The following is a 21591-nucleotide window of genomic DNA, read 5'->3' as shown; positions in this document are numbered from 1 at the left end:
CAAAATAAAATAATGAAATGAATGGGGAGCCACCTGAAATTCGCTTGCAACCCACCTAATGGGTCCTGACCCAGTTTGAGAAACACCGACCTACCTGATTTAATTAATATTTCTTTCTCCAAGCTTGAAGCAAGTGTTAAAAGGCCAGTTCCTGTTGGAGTAGTGAAGTTCTTACAGCTCAATCCTACTTAACTTCCTGTGCCATGATTTTTTTGTTGTTGTTGTTGGCAACCTTCAGTTTCGAAAGACTATGGTATTGCGCTCTGAATGGTGGTTCTGGAACAGCGTCTAGTGTGGCTGAAAAGGCTGATTCGGGAGTGACAATCCTTTCCACACTGGGAGCAAGTGCAGTCTGTCCCTGGTCTGTCTTTGCCTCTTAGCCTCAGAGATCCGCTTGTCAGTTTTCACCCTAAACCCCACGCACCCCGTAAGGTTAGCGGACCGTGGCGAGGCAACACCTTACTGACTGGGGACTGCCCAGCTTAAGGTGGGCGGTAGCTGCCCAATGAGATGCAATGATCTCTCCCACTGTTGGAAGCAGCCCCTGGCGTCACGCTCTACGCCAATCGAGCGAAGACTTATAACCGGTAACTGCTGCTTCCCGTGCCATGATACGGATGCACCAACATGGCACCTGCTGAATCTTAAGGGGGAGTTGTGGCCTCTAGAAGCCTTTGTGGGGTAAGGGAACATTTGCTCCCTTGCTCTAGTATGCCCATGCCAGCCTGCTAGGTCTACTCGAACCTCCACCAGCTCTATTGCTGGCCTAGGTCCCTGGCCTAGGGGATTGAGGCTGAGAAGGAGATCAGTGTTCACAACTGCTGCTGATACTGCCCCATTCCCAGCCCTGATACACCCTCCTCCTCACCCCAACTCCTTCCCCTCCCCATTTCATTCTGCCCCAACTCACCCCCTCCAACCCCCTGAGCTAACATACCCATGCCGGCAGGCATTCCTGGTCTGCTGGTGTGTGGACCTAGTCACTTGCTTTGTTTTCTTTATAAAAACACATCTATCTTCAAATTTTCAGATTGAAAAAAAAAATTAACAGGTGCTTCCAGTACCTGCCCAAAGCAGTGATGCCCCCAAGCTTAGAGTTCAAGCAGTTCAGCATGCTACAGATTACTTTTGCCCAGCCTCAATTTCTAATTCAGTCAGTATGAAGCTGACTTTTTTTTTTTTAAAGTGCTATTCCCTGGAAAAGCCTTTCAGTACTAGCAGTATTATTGTCAGTGAAGTGTGCACATCTTTTCATTGAGGCCTGCATTTACCATGATAATAAAAACAATCAGTATAGTTTTGTGCTGTTGTTTAATCAAGGGAAACATATCTTCCTGAACACATTCAGAATAGTTTGCCGTCAAGATAACCTCAAAAAAACAAATATTGCCATTATTTAGCCAATGGAACAGAAAAAGAAGGCATTGCAGAGTATCACCCAGAGTGAGAACCGTGCAAACACACAGCACGTGAAAGCTCTGTCTGCAGCCTATTTCAACACTCGCTTAATAATCATCTTGATATTCCATCACTACCATGTTTTGCAACTTTGCATCCTTCCAGCTTCATTTCTTTTCTCACCCAGTGTGCAGCCCATGTATACTCAAAAGTAAGCCTGGTCAAGTAGTGGCATAGCTAGAGGGAGTGCAAAGCACTAAGTTTTGCAGGGAGCCTCACTGCGGTGTGCAAGCGGCCCCTCTTTCTCCCCTTCAGAGCCATTCAGAGTCATTCTCCCCTTCAGAGCCTCTCTCTCCCCTTCAGAGCCATTTAACAACTGAGGTGTTGCCTCTATTTTGCTCTTGCAGCCCAGAATGGCTCCAAAGGGGAGGGGCTGCTTGAACACTGTGGTGAGGCTCCCTGCAAAACTTAGTGCTTTGCACACCTCCATCTGCAACTCCTCTGGTTCTCATGAATGGCTCTGAAGGGGAGGGGCCGCTTGCACACCGCCAGGATAAGGTGCCCTGCAAAACAGTGCTTTGCAACACCCCTGTTTGCAATGCTCTGAGGGGAAGGGGCCACTTGCATGTTGTGGTGTGGCTCCCTGCAAAACCTAGTGCTTTGACCACTCTAGCTATGCCACTGCAGTCAAAAGCTATAGACAGAACAGTTCGGGCCAACCACCTCTTTTGATGCTGTCCAAACTCTGAGAATGGGGGTTCTGCATGCTGGACTTTCCTTATGATTGATATGCTGTATGCAGACATGTATATTGATTAATAAATCAGCTTTGCTTTATAAACTGCCCAATCTTATTCCCTGCCACATTACAGCATTCAGCCACACCAACAAAGGCTGTGCTGCATGTTGTTGGGTTGGGGGGGGGGAAGAGATCAGCAGTAGGCAAGCAAAAATATTTTTTACTTACCCCCTGCTGCCTGATCACCTATGAATATCCTTGAACCTATGCCAAAGATATAGCTGGCACAAAACTGAGGAGAGCCAGAGGGAGGAGTGGGCAGGAAAATGGGGAATAAAATCTGGGGGTAAATGACTGTCCCCAAATTCATTCCCTCCTGCACTGGCACACCCCCAGTTCCTCCCCCAACATCACTCTCCCGACCTGCCCATGACCTGCCCTTGCGGCCAACTTATGGGTGCCAGCAAACCCTCCCCTAGCCACTGCTACACACCCCAAGTCTCTCACCATTTGTGGCAGCAGCTCAGAAGCACACAACAGCAGCTCAGTTTCTGCACCACCATAAACAACCTTGCACTGTCAGAACACTACTTCCAGTAGCACAAGGCCCCAATAGGATTGTGGCCTAAGAAAAATTCCTGTGTCTATAAAAGACCCACAGAACCAGTTGTTTAACTTCACAAAATGTAGTTAAGTAATGAGAATCAACCCAGAATGGCAGGGTGTTGTTTGAACAAGTGTGACTAGTGGTAAAAGTCAATCCATCCATTTTTAAGAGGTTTCTAGACAGTTTTGTAGCATCATGCATATTTATGGTTTGATCACATGCTGGAGGATGCAAACTGAAGTACCACAACCATTTTAATGATAATACAATTACAAAACTCAGAGGCCCTTTTTCAATAATGGTACATAATTATGCTTTAAAATGGGTCTGCATGTAACCATCTACACAAGTCCATACAGAAAAAAGCTGCTCTGATTTTTTTTTAATTTACAGAGTATAAATGAAATAAATAAGATATCTAGAGGCTTATATTTTCTTTTGAAAGCATGGCCTCTTGCCTGTCCCGTTCCTTATACGTGTGTAAACAAAAACTTGAATTGTAATTATTTTGGTGCTTCCTCTCACAATAAAAATGCTTAAATTGGGATGATACAGAGAAGATTAGCAATGGCCCCTATCAAAGAATGACATGCAAACGCATTGTGTTCCGTCTTTGAGGGGTGGGGACATGCCTCAGTGGCAGAACACTATTTACATGGGAAAAGTTCCAGATTCAATCTTTGGGATCTCCAAGTAGGACAGAGAAAGACCCTACAGAACCACTACAAGTCAGTATAGAATATATAATATTCTATATATTCAGTATAGAATAGATAATACTGGGTTAGAAAGACCAATGGTCTGACTCAGTGCAAAGCTATTTCACATGCCAACTTTGAATTTTAAAAATTCATGATGAAATCTTTGTGAATCAGCTTTGGTGAGGGTGGTGGACTTTCACACTCTTCATAAATAAGACACTTCTGTCTCCATAAATCCATTTACCTGCCATGTGGATCATGAAGTTGAACAAGCTGTAACCTGATGTAAGTAAAGAAAACAATAATGCCTGTGTGTGCAAACAAAACAAAACAAAAATCCAGTAGTACTTCAAAAGAAGTACACATTTCTGAAAGAAACTCCTCTGCATAGGCTCACCAATGTAATGTCCAACAAACCCTCCATATCCTTGTGAAGCAGGAGCATGGCAGCCTCCCTGGAGAATCAAGAGAAAACAATGGCATCATCTTGTATTTTCTGGTTGGAACACCTCCTTGAGAACTGTCACACAAGCCGGGGAAGAACTATGCCCCTCTAGTGAGTGGTTGGGATGCTTAGAGGCAGATTTCAGCACCACCCTATTGAACAGCTCCCTAACCCCCTGCCGGAATTTGGGGTCCCAAACACTATAGATGGCCACATTCCAACAACTGTTGGAAGTGAGGCTCCAAAAAGCAAAAAAAGAGAACTGGCACCAGAGGTGGCCCATCACAGATCCCACCACAAACACAGCAATGGGGCTGAAGGAGGTGAGGAAGGCAAAGGTCAGGATTCCAATGGTTTTAGCAGCAGTAATGTCTGAGAGAGCAAGTCGGTTGCTTGCCTGTGGCTCTTCCCCTAGCTGCTTCCGGGTTTTGCAGTAGTAGTGGACAGAGGTAAAGGTGATGAAATTGGTGACAACAGTGCCACTCAAGACAGTGAAGTCAAAGACTGGGAAAAGCAGCAGGACATTCCACTGGGATCCAGGTAGCTCACCTGTGGGAAAGGCATAGTTACACAGTTTGCTGCAGGGATTGTACTGCATGGTAATATGAGAGGTGGAGAGTATAGGTGTCCAAGCCAAGCAGAAGCTCACGGTCCAGGAGACAAGAATGAGACAAATGGTCCTGCGTTTAGTGATCACAGCTTTCTTTTGCAGGGGTCTCAGCACTGCTACACTCCTCTCCACTGAGAGCAGGAAGATGGTGCTGATGGAGACAAGGGTGCAGCCTGCGAAGATGGGCCCAGTGATGAAGCAAGCCAAATGTTCTGACCTCTCAGTTTCTTTTTCCATCCCATAGGCCAATAAATTCACCTCCCTATAAACCGAGTAAGGCACGACAATGAGCCCCACGGCCAAGTCCGCCAGAGCCAAAGAGGCCTTGAGGTAGCCTTGAGAAGTCCTGAATTGCTTGACACAGAAGAAAACCAGGAGGCTCACCACATTGCCCAAGGTGATGGCAATGGTCAGGAAGACCATGAGGAGAAGCTTGCAGACCCCACCAGCAAAGGACTGACTGCAGGCGGTACAGTTGGGGCTGCTGCTGCTATTCCCCAACATTGACCAGGTCGTCTTTCCTTCAGGCAGGGCTTCTGCAGAGTTGCGGGTTGGGATCTTCACCACTAGACCTCCATGGAAGGCATTTTACAGGTTGCTTTTCCATCCAGGGGTCTGCTGCAGATCCAGAAACATACGCCCAAGGAAATGGCTGCAGGAAGAATGAAAGTGGATGTACATGTCAACGTGCAGACCGCTCACAACCCGGGGCCAGGCTGGGACGGCACCAACAGGCAACCTGTGAGAGACTGCAAAGTCCCTGAATGCAATCCAAACAGGAAAAGGCTTGAGATGGCAAACAGGCTCCCACACACATGGCTGTATTGTACTCGGCTCTCTTGTCACACATACTGTAAACAGAGGAAGGAACTGAATTACATTGTGGCAGTCTACAGAAACACAGAAGGACATAAATGCAGGCACCCCCTCCAGTGCAGCAAATGCTGCAATTTTTTAACATCAGGTTTGTTCAACATCCACCCGTAACACTGGTGGTAACCAGTGGTAATATCCACCCATAACACTGGTACATAATGATGGTACAGGCTGAGTATCCCTTATCCAGACAGCTTGGGATGGGAAGGTGCCTGGATTTCAGATTTGTCTGAATTTTGGAATAATTGCATAAATATAATGAGAAATGCTTTCTCTTGCTCTTTCCACTACTATCCATATGGGTGTCTGCTGGCCTCTTTGAGGTTTTTCAAGTGTCTCTACCAGGCACGAATCCAGAGAACGGAGTTTACCGTCTGCACCTGCACTGTACATGGGAATGAACACAAGACCTTCTAGTGCTCACATTACAGAATTATTTTTTATTAATGTCTGGATTTCGGATATCCAATTTTGGACATAAAAAATGGACAGATTTGGACACTGAAAATGCCTGGATTTGGGGTGTCCAGATAAGGGGTAAAAACGTCTGGATTTTGGGTCTCAAGGGGTAAAAATGACTCGATTTTTGGTGACCAGATAAGGGGCCTGGATTTCGGATGTCCAGAACTCCACCTGTATTACCCAAACCTGAGCTGGAAGGGAGAAGGGTCTCTCTCTCTCTCTCTCTGACAGACCTTCCTCCGGAGCAGGGCTAGAGGGCAGCTCCTGAGCCCTGGAGACGTGGATGGCCCTGGGCTGATGGGCAGGGAGGAGGCGGCGCAGTCCCCGCGTGGCTCCCCCGCTCTCTCTCGGGAATGGCCTCCAGCCGGCGCCTGTAGCGCTCAGTGCCAGCTCCCTCCAAGAGGCTTCACACCTGGACCCTCCTCGCCCGCACAGCTCCTCCCAGCAGCGTCCCCGCCGCCTCTCCGGCTTCCCCGCGGCTCCAGCTCTTCGCGTCCCGCCGGCTCTTGCGCAAAAGTGGAGGCTCCTTCCCGGGCGGGCGGGCGGGCGGGGTGAGTGCGCCCTGCCCTCCACGTGCCTGCGGAGGCGCCCCACCATCAGCCAACCCAGGAGCTCCCCCGGCCCGCTCAACAGGGCCCCCTCGCGCGCCTCCAGCAGCCCCCCTCCCTCCCAGCTCCAGTCGATCCACTCGTCGCCGCCAGTGGCGTAGCTAGAGGGGTGGGCAAAGCACTAAGTTGTCCAGGGAGCTTTCCCGCCGCGTGCTCTCCCCCTTCCCTTCCGAGTTTTGCTCCCACCGCCTGGAACGGCTCCGAAGGGGAGGGGGAGAGGCCCCTTGCACGCTGCGGGGAGGCTCCCTGCACAACTTAGTGCTTTGCCCCCCCTCTGCCTACGCCACTGGCTGCGGCTGTTCGAGGGGCGCCGCGCTCCGGAGAGATGTACGGCCTGGGGGGGAGGGTCCCCCGCCGCTCTGCCGGCGCCTGGTTGGGCAGTAGAAGTAAGAATGTCTCCTTATACAAAGCTGTCGTGACCATCCAGAGGTCCTTGAGGAAGAGGAGGGGGGGAAGCCGGACACTCCTGGGCATCCTACCCAAGAAGGGATGAATGAAAGCCAAGTTCCCTCCCCTAGGGTTCATATGACTTCTCTGTCTGTCTGTCACACACACACACACACACACACACACACAAGGCAAACAAAAATTAACTCCAGAGTGGTTAGATGGAGAGAGGGGTACTAGCCCATCCCCCTTTCCTAAAGATTACCAATCCATGATTATATCCGTGTTATAAATTGTACAGAACAGCAAATAAAACCCACATTGTACTGTGTATCACCAAAATAGGGCAACTCAGGGGGTCAATTTTTCCAGCAGAAGTCAAAGGAGCTGCTCACCCAGCCCATTGAACAATCCTTTCCACCTACCATTTCCCCTGCACAGATTCCCCCATCCAAGCTTCCTGCATCAAAGGCCACCTAAAGCTGACATTTAGTTATTTGATTTAAAAGATTTTTATCCTTCTTTATGCAAAGCTCCAAGCAGTGCACAACATCATAAAAACATAATTTAAAATAACTAAAATCTATACTGTTCACACTTCCCTGGGAGTAAGCTCCATTAAATACAGTGGGTCTGTATTTGTAGACACATGTAGGATTATGTTGTAATTTCCACTCATGGTTAGACACATTTTGTTGTAGCAAATTCATTTAACCTCCACACTGGGCCCAAAACACATAAAGTCTTTGCATTTTCCAGAGCCTTAATGACCTGCAAACAAACCCAATCCTAACTAACAGCCCAGTCCTGAACTTCCCAGTGCCCAGGGCTGCAGCAGCACCAAAATGGCTATCACTGTATTCCCAGGGGCTAGGAAGTATAAGGGAGCTTCTACTCCCTTACCCATGAACTCCAGGGAGCCCTGATGGGTCTTCCTGGATTTGCACCCGCTATTGAGTGGGTCAGTGGCATAGCTAATGATCGTGTAGCCCGGTGCCAAGTTCAAAATGTTACCCCGGAAGTGACATCACACCCAAGCTTTTTAAAAAGTGAAAATTGAGAGGAACCCACCTCCTCCCCCCAGCAGCTCATCACCCACTTGCTCTGCTGCCTCCCCCCAGTCAGTGGCATAGCTAAGGCATATATCTGCTACCTGAGGTCAAAGATTTTGTAGCCACCCCCTGCATGACAAAATCAAATTTAATTAATTAAATAAATAAAAAGTTATTGGTTTAATGCTGTATAACATCTCAACTGGCACTCAGAACAAGGTCAGTTTAGAGTTAAGCAAATCCACTTTTTGTTCCACAAGGCAGTTGTGTTTTCATTTTCTAGTTAATTGGCCATAACGTTTGATAGAATACAGATATTCCAGTGCAGTTTGTTGCACTGCATTCAGCATTAAATTACCTTTCCAATGATATATAACATGATGGTATTGTTCATACAAACCAAGATTTTCACAATTTTGGTCACTAGTGTCAAGCTCAGCTTGTCGCCCCCCTAAAGCTTGATGCCCAGCGCAACTGCTACCCCCTGCACCCCCTTCGCTACACCACTGGAGTGGGTGCAGATTCAAGAAGACCCATGTTGGGTCTTCCATGCTGGGAGGGGACAGGGCCTGCCAGGGCCTAGAAGCAGGGGGGGGAGGTAAAGGGGGTAATTTGTACCCTGACCCAGGGTCAGAAAGGGGGCCCAGGAGTCGAAGGAGGGGGAAAGTTCCTGGGATCTGACATTTTCCTATCTCACCTGAACTCACTGCCTGCGCATGATGTTGGGGACACGACCACTGGCATGAAGTGGCAACTCCTGCTGCAAGCCATACACACCCATGACCCTCCTTAACACAGTGTCAAATCTGGCAGGAAACCGCCCTGCTACAGTAGCCCTTTGGTTTGTGGATCCAATAACCATGAAAGAGTGTTATCAGGGACACAACTGCGGGGCCACAGCCACTGCAGAAGTTCATTTTGGTGCACACAGCACACTGTCCATTCCAGTGTGAGCCTAACTACAATGATGCTAATTTTCTGCAATGGATTTTCTATACTTCAAAGATTTTAGAGAGACTTAAGAGTGTGTTTGGTTTTCACTTTATCTAACTGCCAGTGCTGCATGGTCAGGTAGACTTGGGCTCTGCATCAAGAAGCCTAGTAGACCTGGGCTCCAAAGACTATTCTGGCTGTCAGCACCCTCTCCCTGCCTTGTTTTCCCCCCCATTCTGCCTGCTCCCATTGCTCCTCTCCCCCTTTGGGAAGGGGCCCAAAAGAAACTTTTTGTACCCCCTGATAAAATTCCTCTCAGAGGCCCTGGGGCCTGCCACCATCTCTACCCCCTCCCGCCCCTCCACACTCTCCCCCACCCTTCCCCTGCCCCAGAACACCTCCCACTACCTAGACTTACCACTCCATTGCCCGACACTCACCCGAAGCTCCGGGCGGCAGTCCTCTGTCCAGCATTGGATCAGCACAAGCTTGCGCTGAGCTGGTGCAGGACCAGCACAGATTGTCACAGGTGTGCCTTACAGCATGTCTGTGACACTCAGAGCCAGCAGTATGGGTGTACCACTGGTGCCAGAGGGCTCTGGATTGGGCCCTAAATCCCCATGTGGCAAAACAGTGGTACCACCATGGCTTCCACTGTATCCCATGGAGGTTTTTGACCAATGAAGGCCTCCTCAATTAGTTCCCTTGCCCTGGGGTAATGCCCATCAGCTACTCTGGGTCTCTGGCCTTCTGCCCAGACATGGGAAGCCACTCTGGCCTCCCCAACAGTGGCCCGGCAGCACGCATGGGCAGAGGTTGCTTTGCAACTTCTGTAAAGCAACCTCTGCTGGCACAATATCTGTGGCCTGAGCCAGTTAGGATTGAGCCAAAAGACTACACAGCTGAGATCTCTAAGGCAGATATTCGTGGACCTGGATGGTTAAATTATTTCTTCATCAGACTAGCAGATGTGTCATTTAAACAAGGCAGGAATTCCCAGAACGATAACAGGTCCTGCACACCACAGCCAAAACTTATAATTGTTTACCACATCTCTCAGTCAAGAATAGCTACTCCAGTAAAAGAGCAGCCCTTACCCTTTTCCTTCAGCAGGAACATACACAGCTCCTGACTGTCATAATATGCAAAATATATCCAAACTTTTCATTAATCCTTCATAAATAATCTGTTGCAGACAGTTCTTCCTAAAATTATCCTTCAAGCATAGCCTCCACAAGCCATCTCTATCCAAAAGAAGCTATTTCAGTAAAAGAGAAATCCTCACATCTCCCAACTACAGAATATTTACCGATTTTGTTAAATAATACTCTCTCTAGCATTTGTTAATTATATCTAAATGCTTTATTAGTAGGAACTTGAACTAAAGTGTGAGCTAGCCAATTAAAAATGATGTTTGAGGCGACTAACCAGTGTGAAGCAAAATTATTAAGCTACAATGCTGTGCATCATTTCATGTGGCCTACATTTCCTTTTTTCCTCATTCTTTCCTGGGTGGACTAGTACTAACTACCTAATAGCAGACACGACTGAGAAGGTTTGTTCATATTGGATTCTCAGCCCTGTCATCATTATCAATTAGATAACTGCATTTCACCTTCCCTCATAAATGTAATTGGTGCTTGGAAGGGGAGTGGATGTTGTTAGCTCATACTTATCCTAAGCAATGTTGTTCTGTGTCTGTAATGTTCATTTGGATATATCACAGAGGCTGAAAGCTATGATGATATTAAAATAAAAGGACAAGCACATCTCTTACTCTCATCTGTTGCCTTTCACAGCCTCTTGATTCTAAAGCTCTAGCAATACAATAGAAGTGTCTTGGAAATCTGTTGGCTGTTAAAGCAGTGTAATGTAGTGACCGTGAGACTGTCCAGATCTTTGCTCTGTCTGCAACCAATAGTTGTAGGCCATGAACTGAGGCTGCCTATGACTTGGAGTGTAATAGACACTCTGCTAATATGAAGAAGCATATTAATTAACAATCAATTTTCTAAGTGCTGTCAACTTTTGCCTTCACAGTGCAATCCTAAGCACTTGTTCTGCCTGCACAGCGCAGAACTGTGCCATAAACTGGCACAGTTTATGGCCAGCACAGAACTGACCATTGTGCCAGCCTAGAGTATTGCAAACATGCCATAAAGTATGTTTGCGACTACTTGTGAGCTGGCAGCATTGGTGGGAAGGCCTGCACCAGCCTACCAACACTAAATCTGAGCCCCTGGCTGCCTGCCAGGGCTGGATCCAAGGAAGGGGCCATGGGTGTGCGGCTCTCCCAACTGTCACGCCAGCAGGGAAGGGTGCCCACCGGGGTGGGGAGCAAAGTTGAACGCAAGGGAAACGCCCACTGAGTGCATCGGTGGTGAGATTGTGCCCAGCCGATACTCTGGCTGGCCGGAGGTCTTGTCGGGCCTCGGGCAGGCCATGTGGCCAGAAGGGGCGGGGCTTCCTGACCCAGACCGCCAAGGTAGGAAGTCGCTTCTTTGGGAGCCCCAAGTAGGTGGCCTGGGGAGGCCCAAGTAGGTGGCCCAAGTAGACCTGGGGAAGCTTGCCTGCTGTCCTTCCTCATGGCCCCCCCCAGCACAAACACTGGATCCACCCCTGCCAGCAGGAGTGAGTACAGCACAGAGCAGTGCAGTGGCTGGGAGAGGGTGGCAAGAGGGTGTTCCAGAGGTGCCGATGGGGTGTAACAGGGCAGGGGAAGGCAGGATGGGGGTAGGATCTGCAGTGGAAGCCTCAGCTATATCCCAGTCCGCTTCCCAGGCCTGCTGGTGTTACACAGGGCTTCCCAGATTTGCTCCAGCACTATCTTAAGGATCCACAGATATGAATTTAGAGTGGCATTTACTTTTAGGCATGGACCATCACAAAATATCTATGTATCTTGTCGGTACCATTATCTGAAATCTGACTATGGTTTTTTTTACCCCATGCACAGGGTGGATTTTATGGCAAAGTCATAGGTAATGCAAATTTAAATGCTACTCAAACAGAAGTTTGACCAGGAGTTAAATGGAAAACAAACCATGAATGTGAAGTATTTTTCCATTCTTACTTTCAAGTGACCTTATGTTTTACTATTCTGTTTAGACTAGAAATAGACAATTCCTGAAATGGCCAGTGCTAATGGAGTGTCTCCTCAAGAAATTCTGTGCTCGGATCCCATGGGGCAAGTTTTGAAAAAATTTAGTTCACATTTCATACTGTCCTTCCTCCTAGAAGCTCAGTGTGGTGTACATAGTTCCACTCCTCCTTTTGTCCTCACACCAACCCTATAACAAGTGAGGTTGAGAAATAGTGACTGGTCCAAGATCACCCAGGAAGCTTTATGGCTGAGGGGGGATTTGAAACTTAAATTTTCCAGGTTTAAGTCCCAAACCTCTACACCAGCCTGGCTCTCAAGTTGTGTGGCTGCTAAAACTTGAACTTAAATTTATGGCTAGTGGTCTCCTCATCAGGGCTCCAAAGAAACACCCTAACTAAATTGAATTCAAGTTTCACATTCATTCTGAAACTCTGTTTAGAACAGCAAATCCCAGCTTGTTCTAAACAGAGAATGGTAATAAAAACTTCCTCCTAATGTGGGGGGAGCAAGAGGCCTTGAATCTCAGTATCCAAATTAAATAATAATTTCACAACGACATCTTAACTGGGCCACTGCTTGTGTAGGAGGTCCCCATTGTGTCTCCTTGTTATACACTTCTCTGCATTTAAGTCCTCAATCTTTTTTAGGAACTAGACATAAACACGTCAAGTCCTTTACATCCCACAAGCCACCTACGTGCTTTATCTTTCTCCTCCCAAGTTCCAAGCTTTTAACAGACAGGAAAAAAATCACAATTATGAAAGAGAGATACTCTGGAGACAAAGCTGAATGTTGTATTAAGGAATGGCTTTTAGACAGAGCTCAAACAAGCTTGTTTACAACAATGAACTGTGACAGGCACCCTGAGCATGTGTAGAGTGCCTTTCAGCAAACCATGATTTAGAATTATTATTAGTAATATTGTTTAGGATCATATATTTAATGTGAAATTTTATGTGAAAATGTATTTTAAAATCAGGTATTTCATGTGAAAATGTTTCAAACAGCATTTATTTTCCTAACAGTCTATGAGAGTCATTAAAATAATTACTGGTTCAAAATCAGTGTAGGGCTGCATTCTGAGATATTATAAATTAATACAGGGGTTGTACTGGTTTATACATATTCAGGGCTAAATAGTCCATTTTCCTACTTTATTCCTTGGTTTCTTGTCGAAGAAAATTCTCTTTAAATTGAATGTAGATGGTCATACATTTGTCCAAATTAAGACCTATTTACACTATTTGTTATGGGGAAAATTCCCCTTTGTATTGTACATAGTTATGCTATAAGTCGGAGATTTACAGTCCTAACCTCAACTTACAAAGGTAATCCTTTTTAATAGGAGGGTTCAGTGATTTTTTTTTTTAAAGTGTCTGCTAGCTATCACTGTTTATTCTTTGTAAACATGTTTGCTTTTCAGTCATGGGAAAGTACACTAGCTTGCACAAGCTGCTATTCAAATTCAACCATTCCCCACTAATGCACCAGAGTTTCAGTGCCTTTTGTTCATCCAAAAATGAGCACAATCTCAAACAACACAAATGTTTTTATTGGTTTTAAAGTGAAACTGGTTTGACCTGGAAGAAAGAAGAGACTAGAAGAGGAGGGGAACTCATAGCCACAAGTATAACACCAGTGTTTCTACTAGAATCCATGCAGATGTTTTCAAGATACACTTGGACAACCTAGAAAATCTGACCCCTCCATGGAAATGGTACAACAGAATGCTGAACAACCCAGAACAGCATTTCCAAGATTATAAAAAGTATCATTGCCAGACGCTCTGCAAAGGAAATGTATGATTCCACATGGAATAAAACAAGCAGAAGATGCATACAAAAAAGATGGTGGGGATATTTTCTTGGAATGCAGTATATCGTTCTATAGATGTTTTCCTTATTTAATTAGGGCACATGGGTTAGTTATATCTAAGTCCTACTAAAAATCAAATTGTAGCTTAACAATGCTACTTTTTTGAGTTAAATATAATTGCTTTATTAATTAAGGAAAGTTCAGCTTGGGAAAATATATAAAGTTCAGAATGAGTTATAATTTTAAAAATATTACTGAATGAATGAGAAATGGTTTTCTATTGTTAACCTAAGTTTACCATAATGACTCACAACTGTTCATTCCCCTCTAAGTCACACATGGAGTAGAACACTTATGTGAAATTATATAGATGCGCTTTATTAATCCTCTTCCCTATTATAATGTTATGATTCACTCCTATTCATGCCTTTGGAGCCAAAGTGCTCCGCATAAGCTTTATGTGGTGAAAAGTCAATGGCAGCATAGATCTTTTAAAAATAATTATACTACAACTGGGGAAAGAACTGTTGAGTTTGCTGCTGCTCTCGTTTTTTGTGAAATGCCAACCAATAGGAATTACTCCTGCTAACTGGGCAAAGAGGCACCTTTTAAGTGATGGCTCTCTTATACTTAGCAGGGAGAGAGACCGAATGGTCCTATTCATTCCAGTAAAGCAACGTTTCCAGCAACATTTGATGATGTGCTAAATCTCCAAGGTACAAACTGGTTTTGCCTTCCTTGAGAAACAATGGAGTATTCCTCCATTGAAATAAGTCATGTTGAAACATGATGCCAGGTGCTAGGAAAAACCAGACTATGTGCTTTCCCCTTCAGGGGAAAGAGCAGCTGGATGGAGGCAATTTTCATCAGGAAAATGTGAAGCAAAATGACTGGAACACCTAAAAATAATACCAGGAACTCAGAATGGTCTTAACAAAATGTGGGGAGTTTAATGCCAGGTTCGTTCTTTGCATATGGCCAGAAATTGATTGTTATCCGTTCCTTTAGAACAGTGGCTTCCAAACTTTTTCAGCTGGCAGCTCCCTTGACCTACTGGGTCATTGGCTGTGACTCCCCATTAGGGCTACAATCCTATACGCACAGGATGCCTTGGCAGTCATTTCGGCACCACGGCAGTCCCTGCGGAATCGGCAGCTCAGGATTGGGCTGCCCATCAGGTTCCACTCCCTACCACAGCTACAATTAATCTTTAAAAAGAAAAATGGATATCCAATCACAGATCATCCTATGTCATCATTTCCATGTACCTGTGATAAAATTCATCCTCCATTATGCAAACTTTGTGACAAATTTGCCATTTTCATGAGACAGAATAATTATTAGCAGTGGCATAGCTAGCGAGGGGCGGGGGTGGTCCGCCCCAGGTACCAGCCTTGGGGGGGGTGACACTATAAATGACCCAACATCGCTAACATTGCGGGGGTTAGGAATAACCCCATCATGCTATATACCGTTGGATGTGGAATTTCCAGCAGAATGCAATGAAAAACCGGAGTGAAATATCTCCTTTCTATCAAAAGTTATGGCCAAAAAACCAGAAACCAAAAAAATGCATGGAGCCCTATGGAAAGTGAAACTGAGCCATATCCCACGTTTACCCGCGAGTAGGCGAACTTACGTTAGTCCATCAGAAGGGGCAGGCTGAGAGGAATCTAACGACACCAGAATGGTGTCCTATCCAATGTCCAATCCCCCCAAAAAACACCCAAGAAAGAAGTCCCTCCCTCCAAGTTGGCAAATATATTGAGCCCTACAGAAAGTGAAACGAAGGGCGCAATCCTAACCCTTATGTCAGTGCTTTCCAGAACTGGCATAGCTGTGCCAATGGGATGAGTGCTGCATCCTGCAGTTGGGTGGCACTCACAGAGCCTCCTCAAAGTAAGGGAATGTTTGTTCCCTTACCTCAGAGCTGCATTGCCCTTATGTCAGTGCTGGAAAGCACAGTCGCGTTTACTCACGAGTAAGTAGCCATGCTTTGGCTCCTGGGCAGGTCAGGCAAAGTGAAATGTGAGCCCACCAGAATGGTCCTGATCTGATGGAACTGGAGCTCAACAAATGCTCCAGAAAGCAGCCCCCATAAAAAGAATAAAACAGAGGCCTGAGAGGGTAAGGTGAATGTTTTCTATTTTAGACTTGTAAAGTCAGGTGGGTCCTGATAGTGATATGCTTAAAATATAAGAACTTAAATTGAACTGGGTACTGGGTAGGGTTGAAAATCTTACTGATTCTTTTGGGGGGGGCAGCAGCAGACCTCCCCAGCCCCGCAAAGGTTAGCAATGGCGCCCCCCGTGGGCTTTCGCCACCCCCCCACAGAAATCTGTCCCCCCTACTCAGCAGAGGCTCACGGAGCCTCGTGTGACCTCTGCCCATGTCAGGGAAGCCTCTTTGAAGTTCCCCAACACTATAAACTGCTTCCGGGAAATCGGAAGCACAGTTTCCGCCCCCGTTGGGAGCCTCAGAAAGGCTTCCGCAGGGCCCTAGCGCCTCGTGCCTAGGGCTTTTACCCCGCTGGACCTTATGGCCGGTCTGCCACTGTTTGGGGGGGGGGTGTTATTGCAGGCAGGCTACAGAGAAAATTCACTTGGTGGAACAGGGCTGGCTTCCCCTTATTTAATTATTTGTTTTAATTTAATTTAATTACTTATAATCATTTATTTTAATTTGCTTTATGATGTCACTTCTGAACATAACATCACTTCCTGTGGGTCCTGAACAGATTGTGATTCTAAAAAGTGGGTCCCGATGCTAAGTTTGAGAACTGCTGCAATAAGGTATTGACCCGGGGGGGGGGGAGGTTTACACCACTAGGGACCAAAATCACTAAAATCCGTTTGGAGGAATAATACCATCATGTTATATATCAATCAATGTGTAATTTCATGCAGAATACAATGAAACAAACCATGTTGAAATATCGTTATTCTATCAAAAGGTACAACCAAAAAAACCAGTGGGGGTGGGGTGATGGTAGATCACCACGCCCACCACCTGGGGTGTTGCCCCACCCACTGCATGGGATGACACACTGGCCTCCCCTGGGCACTCAGGGACGGGGTGGGGAGGGTGGGTGGTGGGGGGGGGTCGGGCCTGGGAGGGGGGTGGTGCCAAGATCCAGCACTTAGGCCAGATCCTAACTCCGCTTCTGGGCAACCCAGCACAGCACTGGGCTCCTTGGATCTGCACCACGTCTTTAGATAGTGCAGATTCAAGTAGTCCTATTGGGATTGGAGCCACCTTACCCAGGGAATTAATTTCCCCTGCCGCAGCCAGTCCAAACCCCTCCCGACCTGCTTGTTCCAACGCAGGTTAATATTGGGCTGCCCCTCCCACAATGATTCACACACACGCTGCTGGCAGGGTAACTAGTTAGGGTTGAACTGCAATTGTAGTGAGAACTCTTTTTCTTTTTTTTTTAACTGGTTGTGATAATTTCTTAGAGGCTTGTAATAAGAAATGTGTCATAAGAATTGGGAGGGATCTGCGCCACGGTGGGGCTCCACGCTGCGCCACGCTGGGTAAAGAAATATTTTCTTTTGTCTGTCCTAACTCTCCCAACACTCAATTTTAGCAAATGTCCCCTGGACACTGAGAATGGAATAAGAAAGAATTTTGGTACACCCTTCACTGTCAATTAACCAGTTTCAAAACATATGTATGAATTTGCTTTTTTGATCTGTGTAGCTCTGTGGGATCTGCTGTGGCTTGTGGTGGCTCTCCAAGATTTCAGGGAAAGGGAAAGATTTCAGAAAGATTTCAGGGATCTTTTAGCAGCAAATGCTAGGGATCAAAGATCTTTTGCATGCAGGGCCTGAGAGGTCTCTACCACAGAGCTTGGCCCCTTCTTCCCTGAGCATTGGTTTGTTTTCGAACTTATCTAGTACTTATCTTTAACCGCTTGCTTTCATTTATTAATCTATTTATGCCCAATGGGAGGCAACTCACGTGAAATACGAATGTAAGCAGTAAACCCATCAGGTAACTCCACTGACATAAGCAGAGTTCTGTTGATTTATACATGTGTACGTTTTCCTGTGATAATCTGCAAGCCAGTTCTCTTTTATAGCACGTGTTTGTGCCTTACTTTGAGTTATTTATTCAATTCTTTTAAAAATAGAGGACCGGAGAAATACATCTGTGAATAATTCAAATTTGTATGCTGATCTGGAAATATCCAAACCCACCATTCATCATGGCAAAGTAATTGGATTTATAACATGTTATAAGTGGTTGGTACAATCAGAGGAAATGAGAAGGGGAAAAAACCCTTCATATCTGCATTGTTGTTAAACGAGAGCTTTTCTGCTGTTGCGGAGACAATTTCTTGGGTGTCACGGAAACACTTCTGCAGTGACAACTGTATATTTCAAAGCTACCAAAAGGTATATAAACAGCATATTCTAAAAAACATGCTATCACACCCTTTCCTGATCTTTATCCTGATCCTTTATTGGGATGCAGAGAGCCCAACCATAGTCCGCTGAAGGTAGAGCCGAGGGAAATATTATTGGCATGATTGCATGATTTTGTTTCTTTGATATACATGTTTTAGGGATATTACTGCCTCATATGTTATCCCATTGTCAGTGTGCCTGTAACAGCTGGGACCAGGCCTTAGTTCTTAAAGTGCAAAGGAACTAGTCTATGGAGCAAAGCTGCTTTCTCTCTCTCTCTCTCTCTCTCTCTCTCTCTCTCTCTCAGAGAGATGGAACAGCCAGTGGCATAGCTACAGGGGACACAGAGCGCTTCTGCACATTGCCATAGCTGCCCAAATGGCTCTGACAGCAAGCAAGAGAGGGGGCTTACATGGTGTGTTGCAGCGCCTGCAATACTTACTACCCCACGCCCCAGTTGCTATGCCATTGGGAACAGTACAGCAGATGTTGCACCTAGATGTTTGGGACCAGTGAGCTGTTTGGGACCAGTGTTAACAGACAGAGACCAATTGCCCAAGGCCACACTGTGCCAAGGTTAATTTAATGCTCTTGTTAACCGCTTTGGGCATCTCACATTATGAGAGAAAAGGCAAGATTCAGATACTATGAATGAATCATCCATGTATTTATTTATTTTTCACATTATTATATTGCCCTTCCTCCAAAGAGCTCAGGGCAGTGTACACAGCTGCTCCCCTCCTTTTGTCCTCACAACAACCCTGTGAGGTAGGTGAGGCTGAGAGAAAGTGACTGGTTCAAGGTCACACAGAAAGTTTTGTGGCTGAGGGAGGATTTGAACCTGGATCTCCCAAACCACTATACAACCCTGGTGTGCGAACTGGTCCTGGTTGTCAGAGAGCTAGAGATGACCCTAGGAGCAAAGGAATGGCATATCCTATCCCATGTACTTTATAGAACTTTGGTCTATTGGGCTTGGGCTGTCAGTAGTTTCAATCATTTATTTTATTTCCTGTTTTTATATACTGCCCTTCTGTTTTGGCATTCAAATGTGGGTTATACATTAAAACACTGAAATAACAACAAATGAGTATATTTCTATCATAATTGAGTAATACTAGATAGGTGACTGTAGAGTAGCAGCACTGTAGAAACTAGCAGCACAATTCTATACATGTTTACTCAGAAGTACGTTCCATTTTGTTCAGTGTCCTTTACTCCCAGGTGAGTGTGTTGAGGACTGCAGCCCAAGAAGAGCCATTGAAATCCTGCATCAAGTTCCAATTTATTTGAACTCCACAAAAAGTGGAATGGATTCCACAAAAAGAATGGCTTCCACAAGAAGATGGGCCTTTTGAGTAGTTGCCCTTTAGAATGGTGCTCCCAAAAATGGTTTGTGCGGCTCCCTCTCCTAAATGTTCCGTAAGGAAGAGAAGACAGTTTTTTTTCTTATTTCTGTTCTTGTGCTGCTTTGGTGCTTTTGAATATTGGGTGTATCTTTTATTTATATTGTCTTTTTTGCTGCTTTAATGGTTAAAGCATTGGGAGTGTTGGGAGAGAGTGTTGGGAGAGTTAGGACAGACAGAAGAAAATATTTCTTTACTCAGCGTGTAGTTTGTGGAACTCCTTGCCACAGGATGTAGTGATGGCATCTTGCCTGGATACCTTTAAGAGGGGATTGGACAAATTTCTGGAGGAAAAATTCATTATGGGTTACAGTTCATGGTAAGTATGTGCAAGGTAGAGGTAGGCTGCCTCTGATTGCCAGATGCAGGGAAGGGCACCAGGACGCAGGTTGTGTCTGTTGTCTTGTGTGCTCCCTCTGGCATTTGGTGGGCCACTGTGAGATACAAGAAGCTGGACTAGATGGGCCCTTGACCTGATCCAGCGGGGCTCTTCTTATGTTCTTATGTTATGTCACCCATAACTTATGTGATTTGATATTTTAATTGGTTTACTTTGACTAGCTGTGTATGTTGCATTGGCAATATCTCTTGGAAAGTTATCAAGAAATGTTATAAATAAGCAATAGTAATATATAATGCAGTACTATTCTGTTCTTGAAAGCAGGTTGCTCCTCTCTTTTCAGATTCTGTGGCCTTTTTTCATTTCCTTATTAAACACCCAAGCAATGGGGTAGCTAGAGGGGGTGCAAAGGGTTAAGTTTTGCAGGCTCCTGAACAGGTTGTGCAAACGGCCCCTCCTTTTTGGAGCTATTCTAGGTGGCAGAGGAGCAAAACAGAGGCATTTGCCCTGTTTTGCTCCCACTGCCCAGAATGGCTCCAGGGGAGGGCATTCAGGAGCCTGCAAAACTCAGTGCTTTGCACCCCCTCTAGCTATGCCACTGTGCCCTAAGAATCTAGCTGCCCCTTGTTCTGCTTTTCGCTGCATAAAAAGGCAATATAGTCAGTCAGATGCACAGATCAGATTTGTGTAAGAGCCTGTGCATTTAACAATCTTCTGAGAAAAATTAGGAAAAAAACCCCAGGTATTTGGGCTGATTAAAACTTGTTTCTCTTGGGAGCAGCAGCTCATTGTTACTGTTGCAGCCAAGGTGGTAGTGACAGTGATTGCTTGAATAAACAAGCTGTGAAGTTATGGTTCAAAGGTTGCTAAGAGTCCTGGGAATGCAAGAGTCTCTCAGCCTAGGAATAATATTCTCCTGAAAACCTACTGAGCCCACACACAGAGGCAAGGGCATGCTTGCAGCATGAATATGCATTTTTAAAAATGTGTTGGGTTGACCAGATGATATAAAAATTACCTCAACTGGCCCATAGGCAGTCTTAGATCCAATCACCCCCACTACGAAGAGTGAGGGGGAGTAATTTATATGCGCAAGATCCCTCTAGGACAGGGGTGTCCAAACCCCGACCCTGGGGCCACTTGCTGCCCTTGAGGACTCCCAATCCGGCCCTCAGGGAGTCCCCAGTCCCCAAGGAGCCTCTGGCCCTCCGGAGACTTGCTGGAGCCCACACTGGCCTGATGCAACTGCTCTCAGCGTGAGGACTAGCTGTTCAACCTCTCAAATGAGCTGTGGGTCAAAGGCTCCCTCCACTGCTTGCTGTTTCACATCTGCGATGCAGGAGTGGCAGCAAAGCAAAGGCTGGCCTTGCTTTGTGCAAGGCCTTTTATAGGCCTTGAGCTATTGCAAGACCATCATTCATTCATATAAGGTCCACCTCTAATATATTCATTTATGTAAATTTATTCAAATTTGGAATGTAAATTAATTCTTTTTTCCCAGGCCCTCAACACAGTGTCAGAGAGATGATGTGGCCCTCCTGCCAAAAAGTTTGGACACCCCTGCTCTAGGAGATAGGGTGTGGTGTCAACAGTGGCCCCTTGCTCTGGCAAGCAATCATAGTATTAACCCCAGGGCTCTAACTAGCAGTGGGTATGCTGCACAGCTGCAGCCATTAGAGGCAACCAGGTCATTAAGG

At 45.9% G+C, this 21591-nt stretch overlaps 1 protein-coding gene and 1 pseudogene across 1 annotated transcript; one reads left to right on the top strand and one right to left on the bottom strand.

The window, feature by feature from the left end:
* Positions 1-3259: 3259 nt before the first annotated feature.
* Positions 3260-3359, top strand: LOC136650637 (U6 spliceosomal RNA; annotated as a pseudogene).
* Positions 3360-3927: 568 nt separating this feature from the next.
* LOC136648570 (trace amine-associated receptor 8c-like) lies at positions 3928-5004 on the bottom strand. The gene has a single exon (XM_066624689.1). It carries the CDS (start codon positions 5002-5004, stop codon positions 3928-3930), a length of 1077 nt encoding a protein of 358 aa, XP_066480786.1.
* Between the last annotated feature and the right edge of the window lie 16587 nt (positions 5005-21591).

The sequence above is a fragment of the Tiliqua scincoides genome, chromosome 4 (genome assembly GCF_035046505.1).
Source record: "Tiliqua scincoides isolate rTilSci1 chromosome 4, rTilSci1.hap2, whole genome shotgun sequence".
NCBI lineage: Eukaryota > Metazoa > Chordata > Lepidosauria > Squamata > Scincidae > Tiliqua > Tiliqua scincoides.
This window is presented reverse-complemented; position numbering and strand designations above follow the sequence as displayed.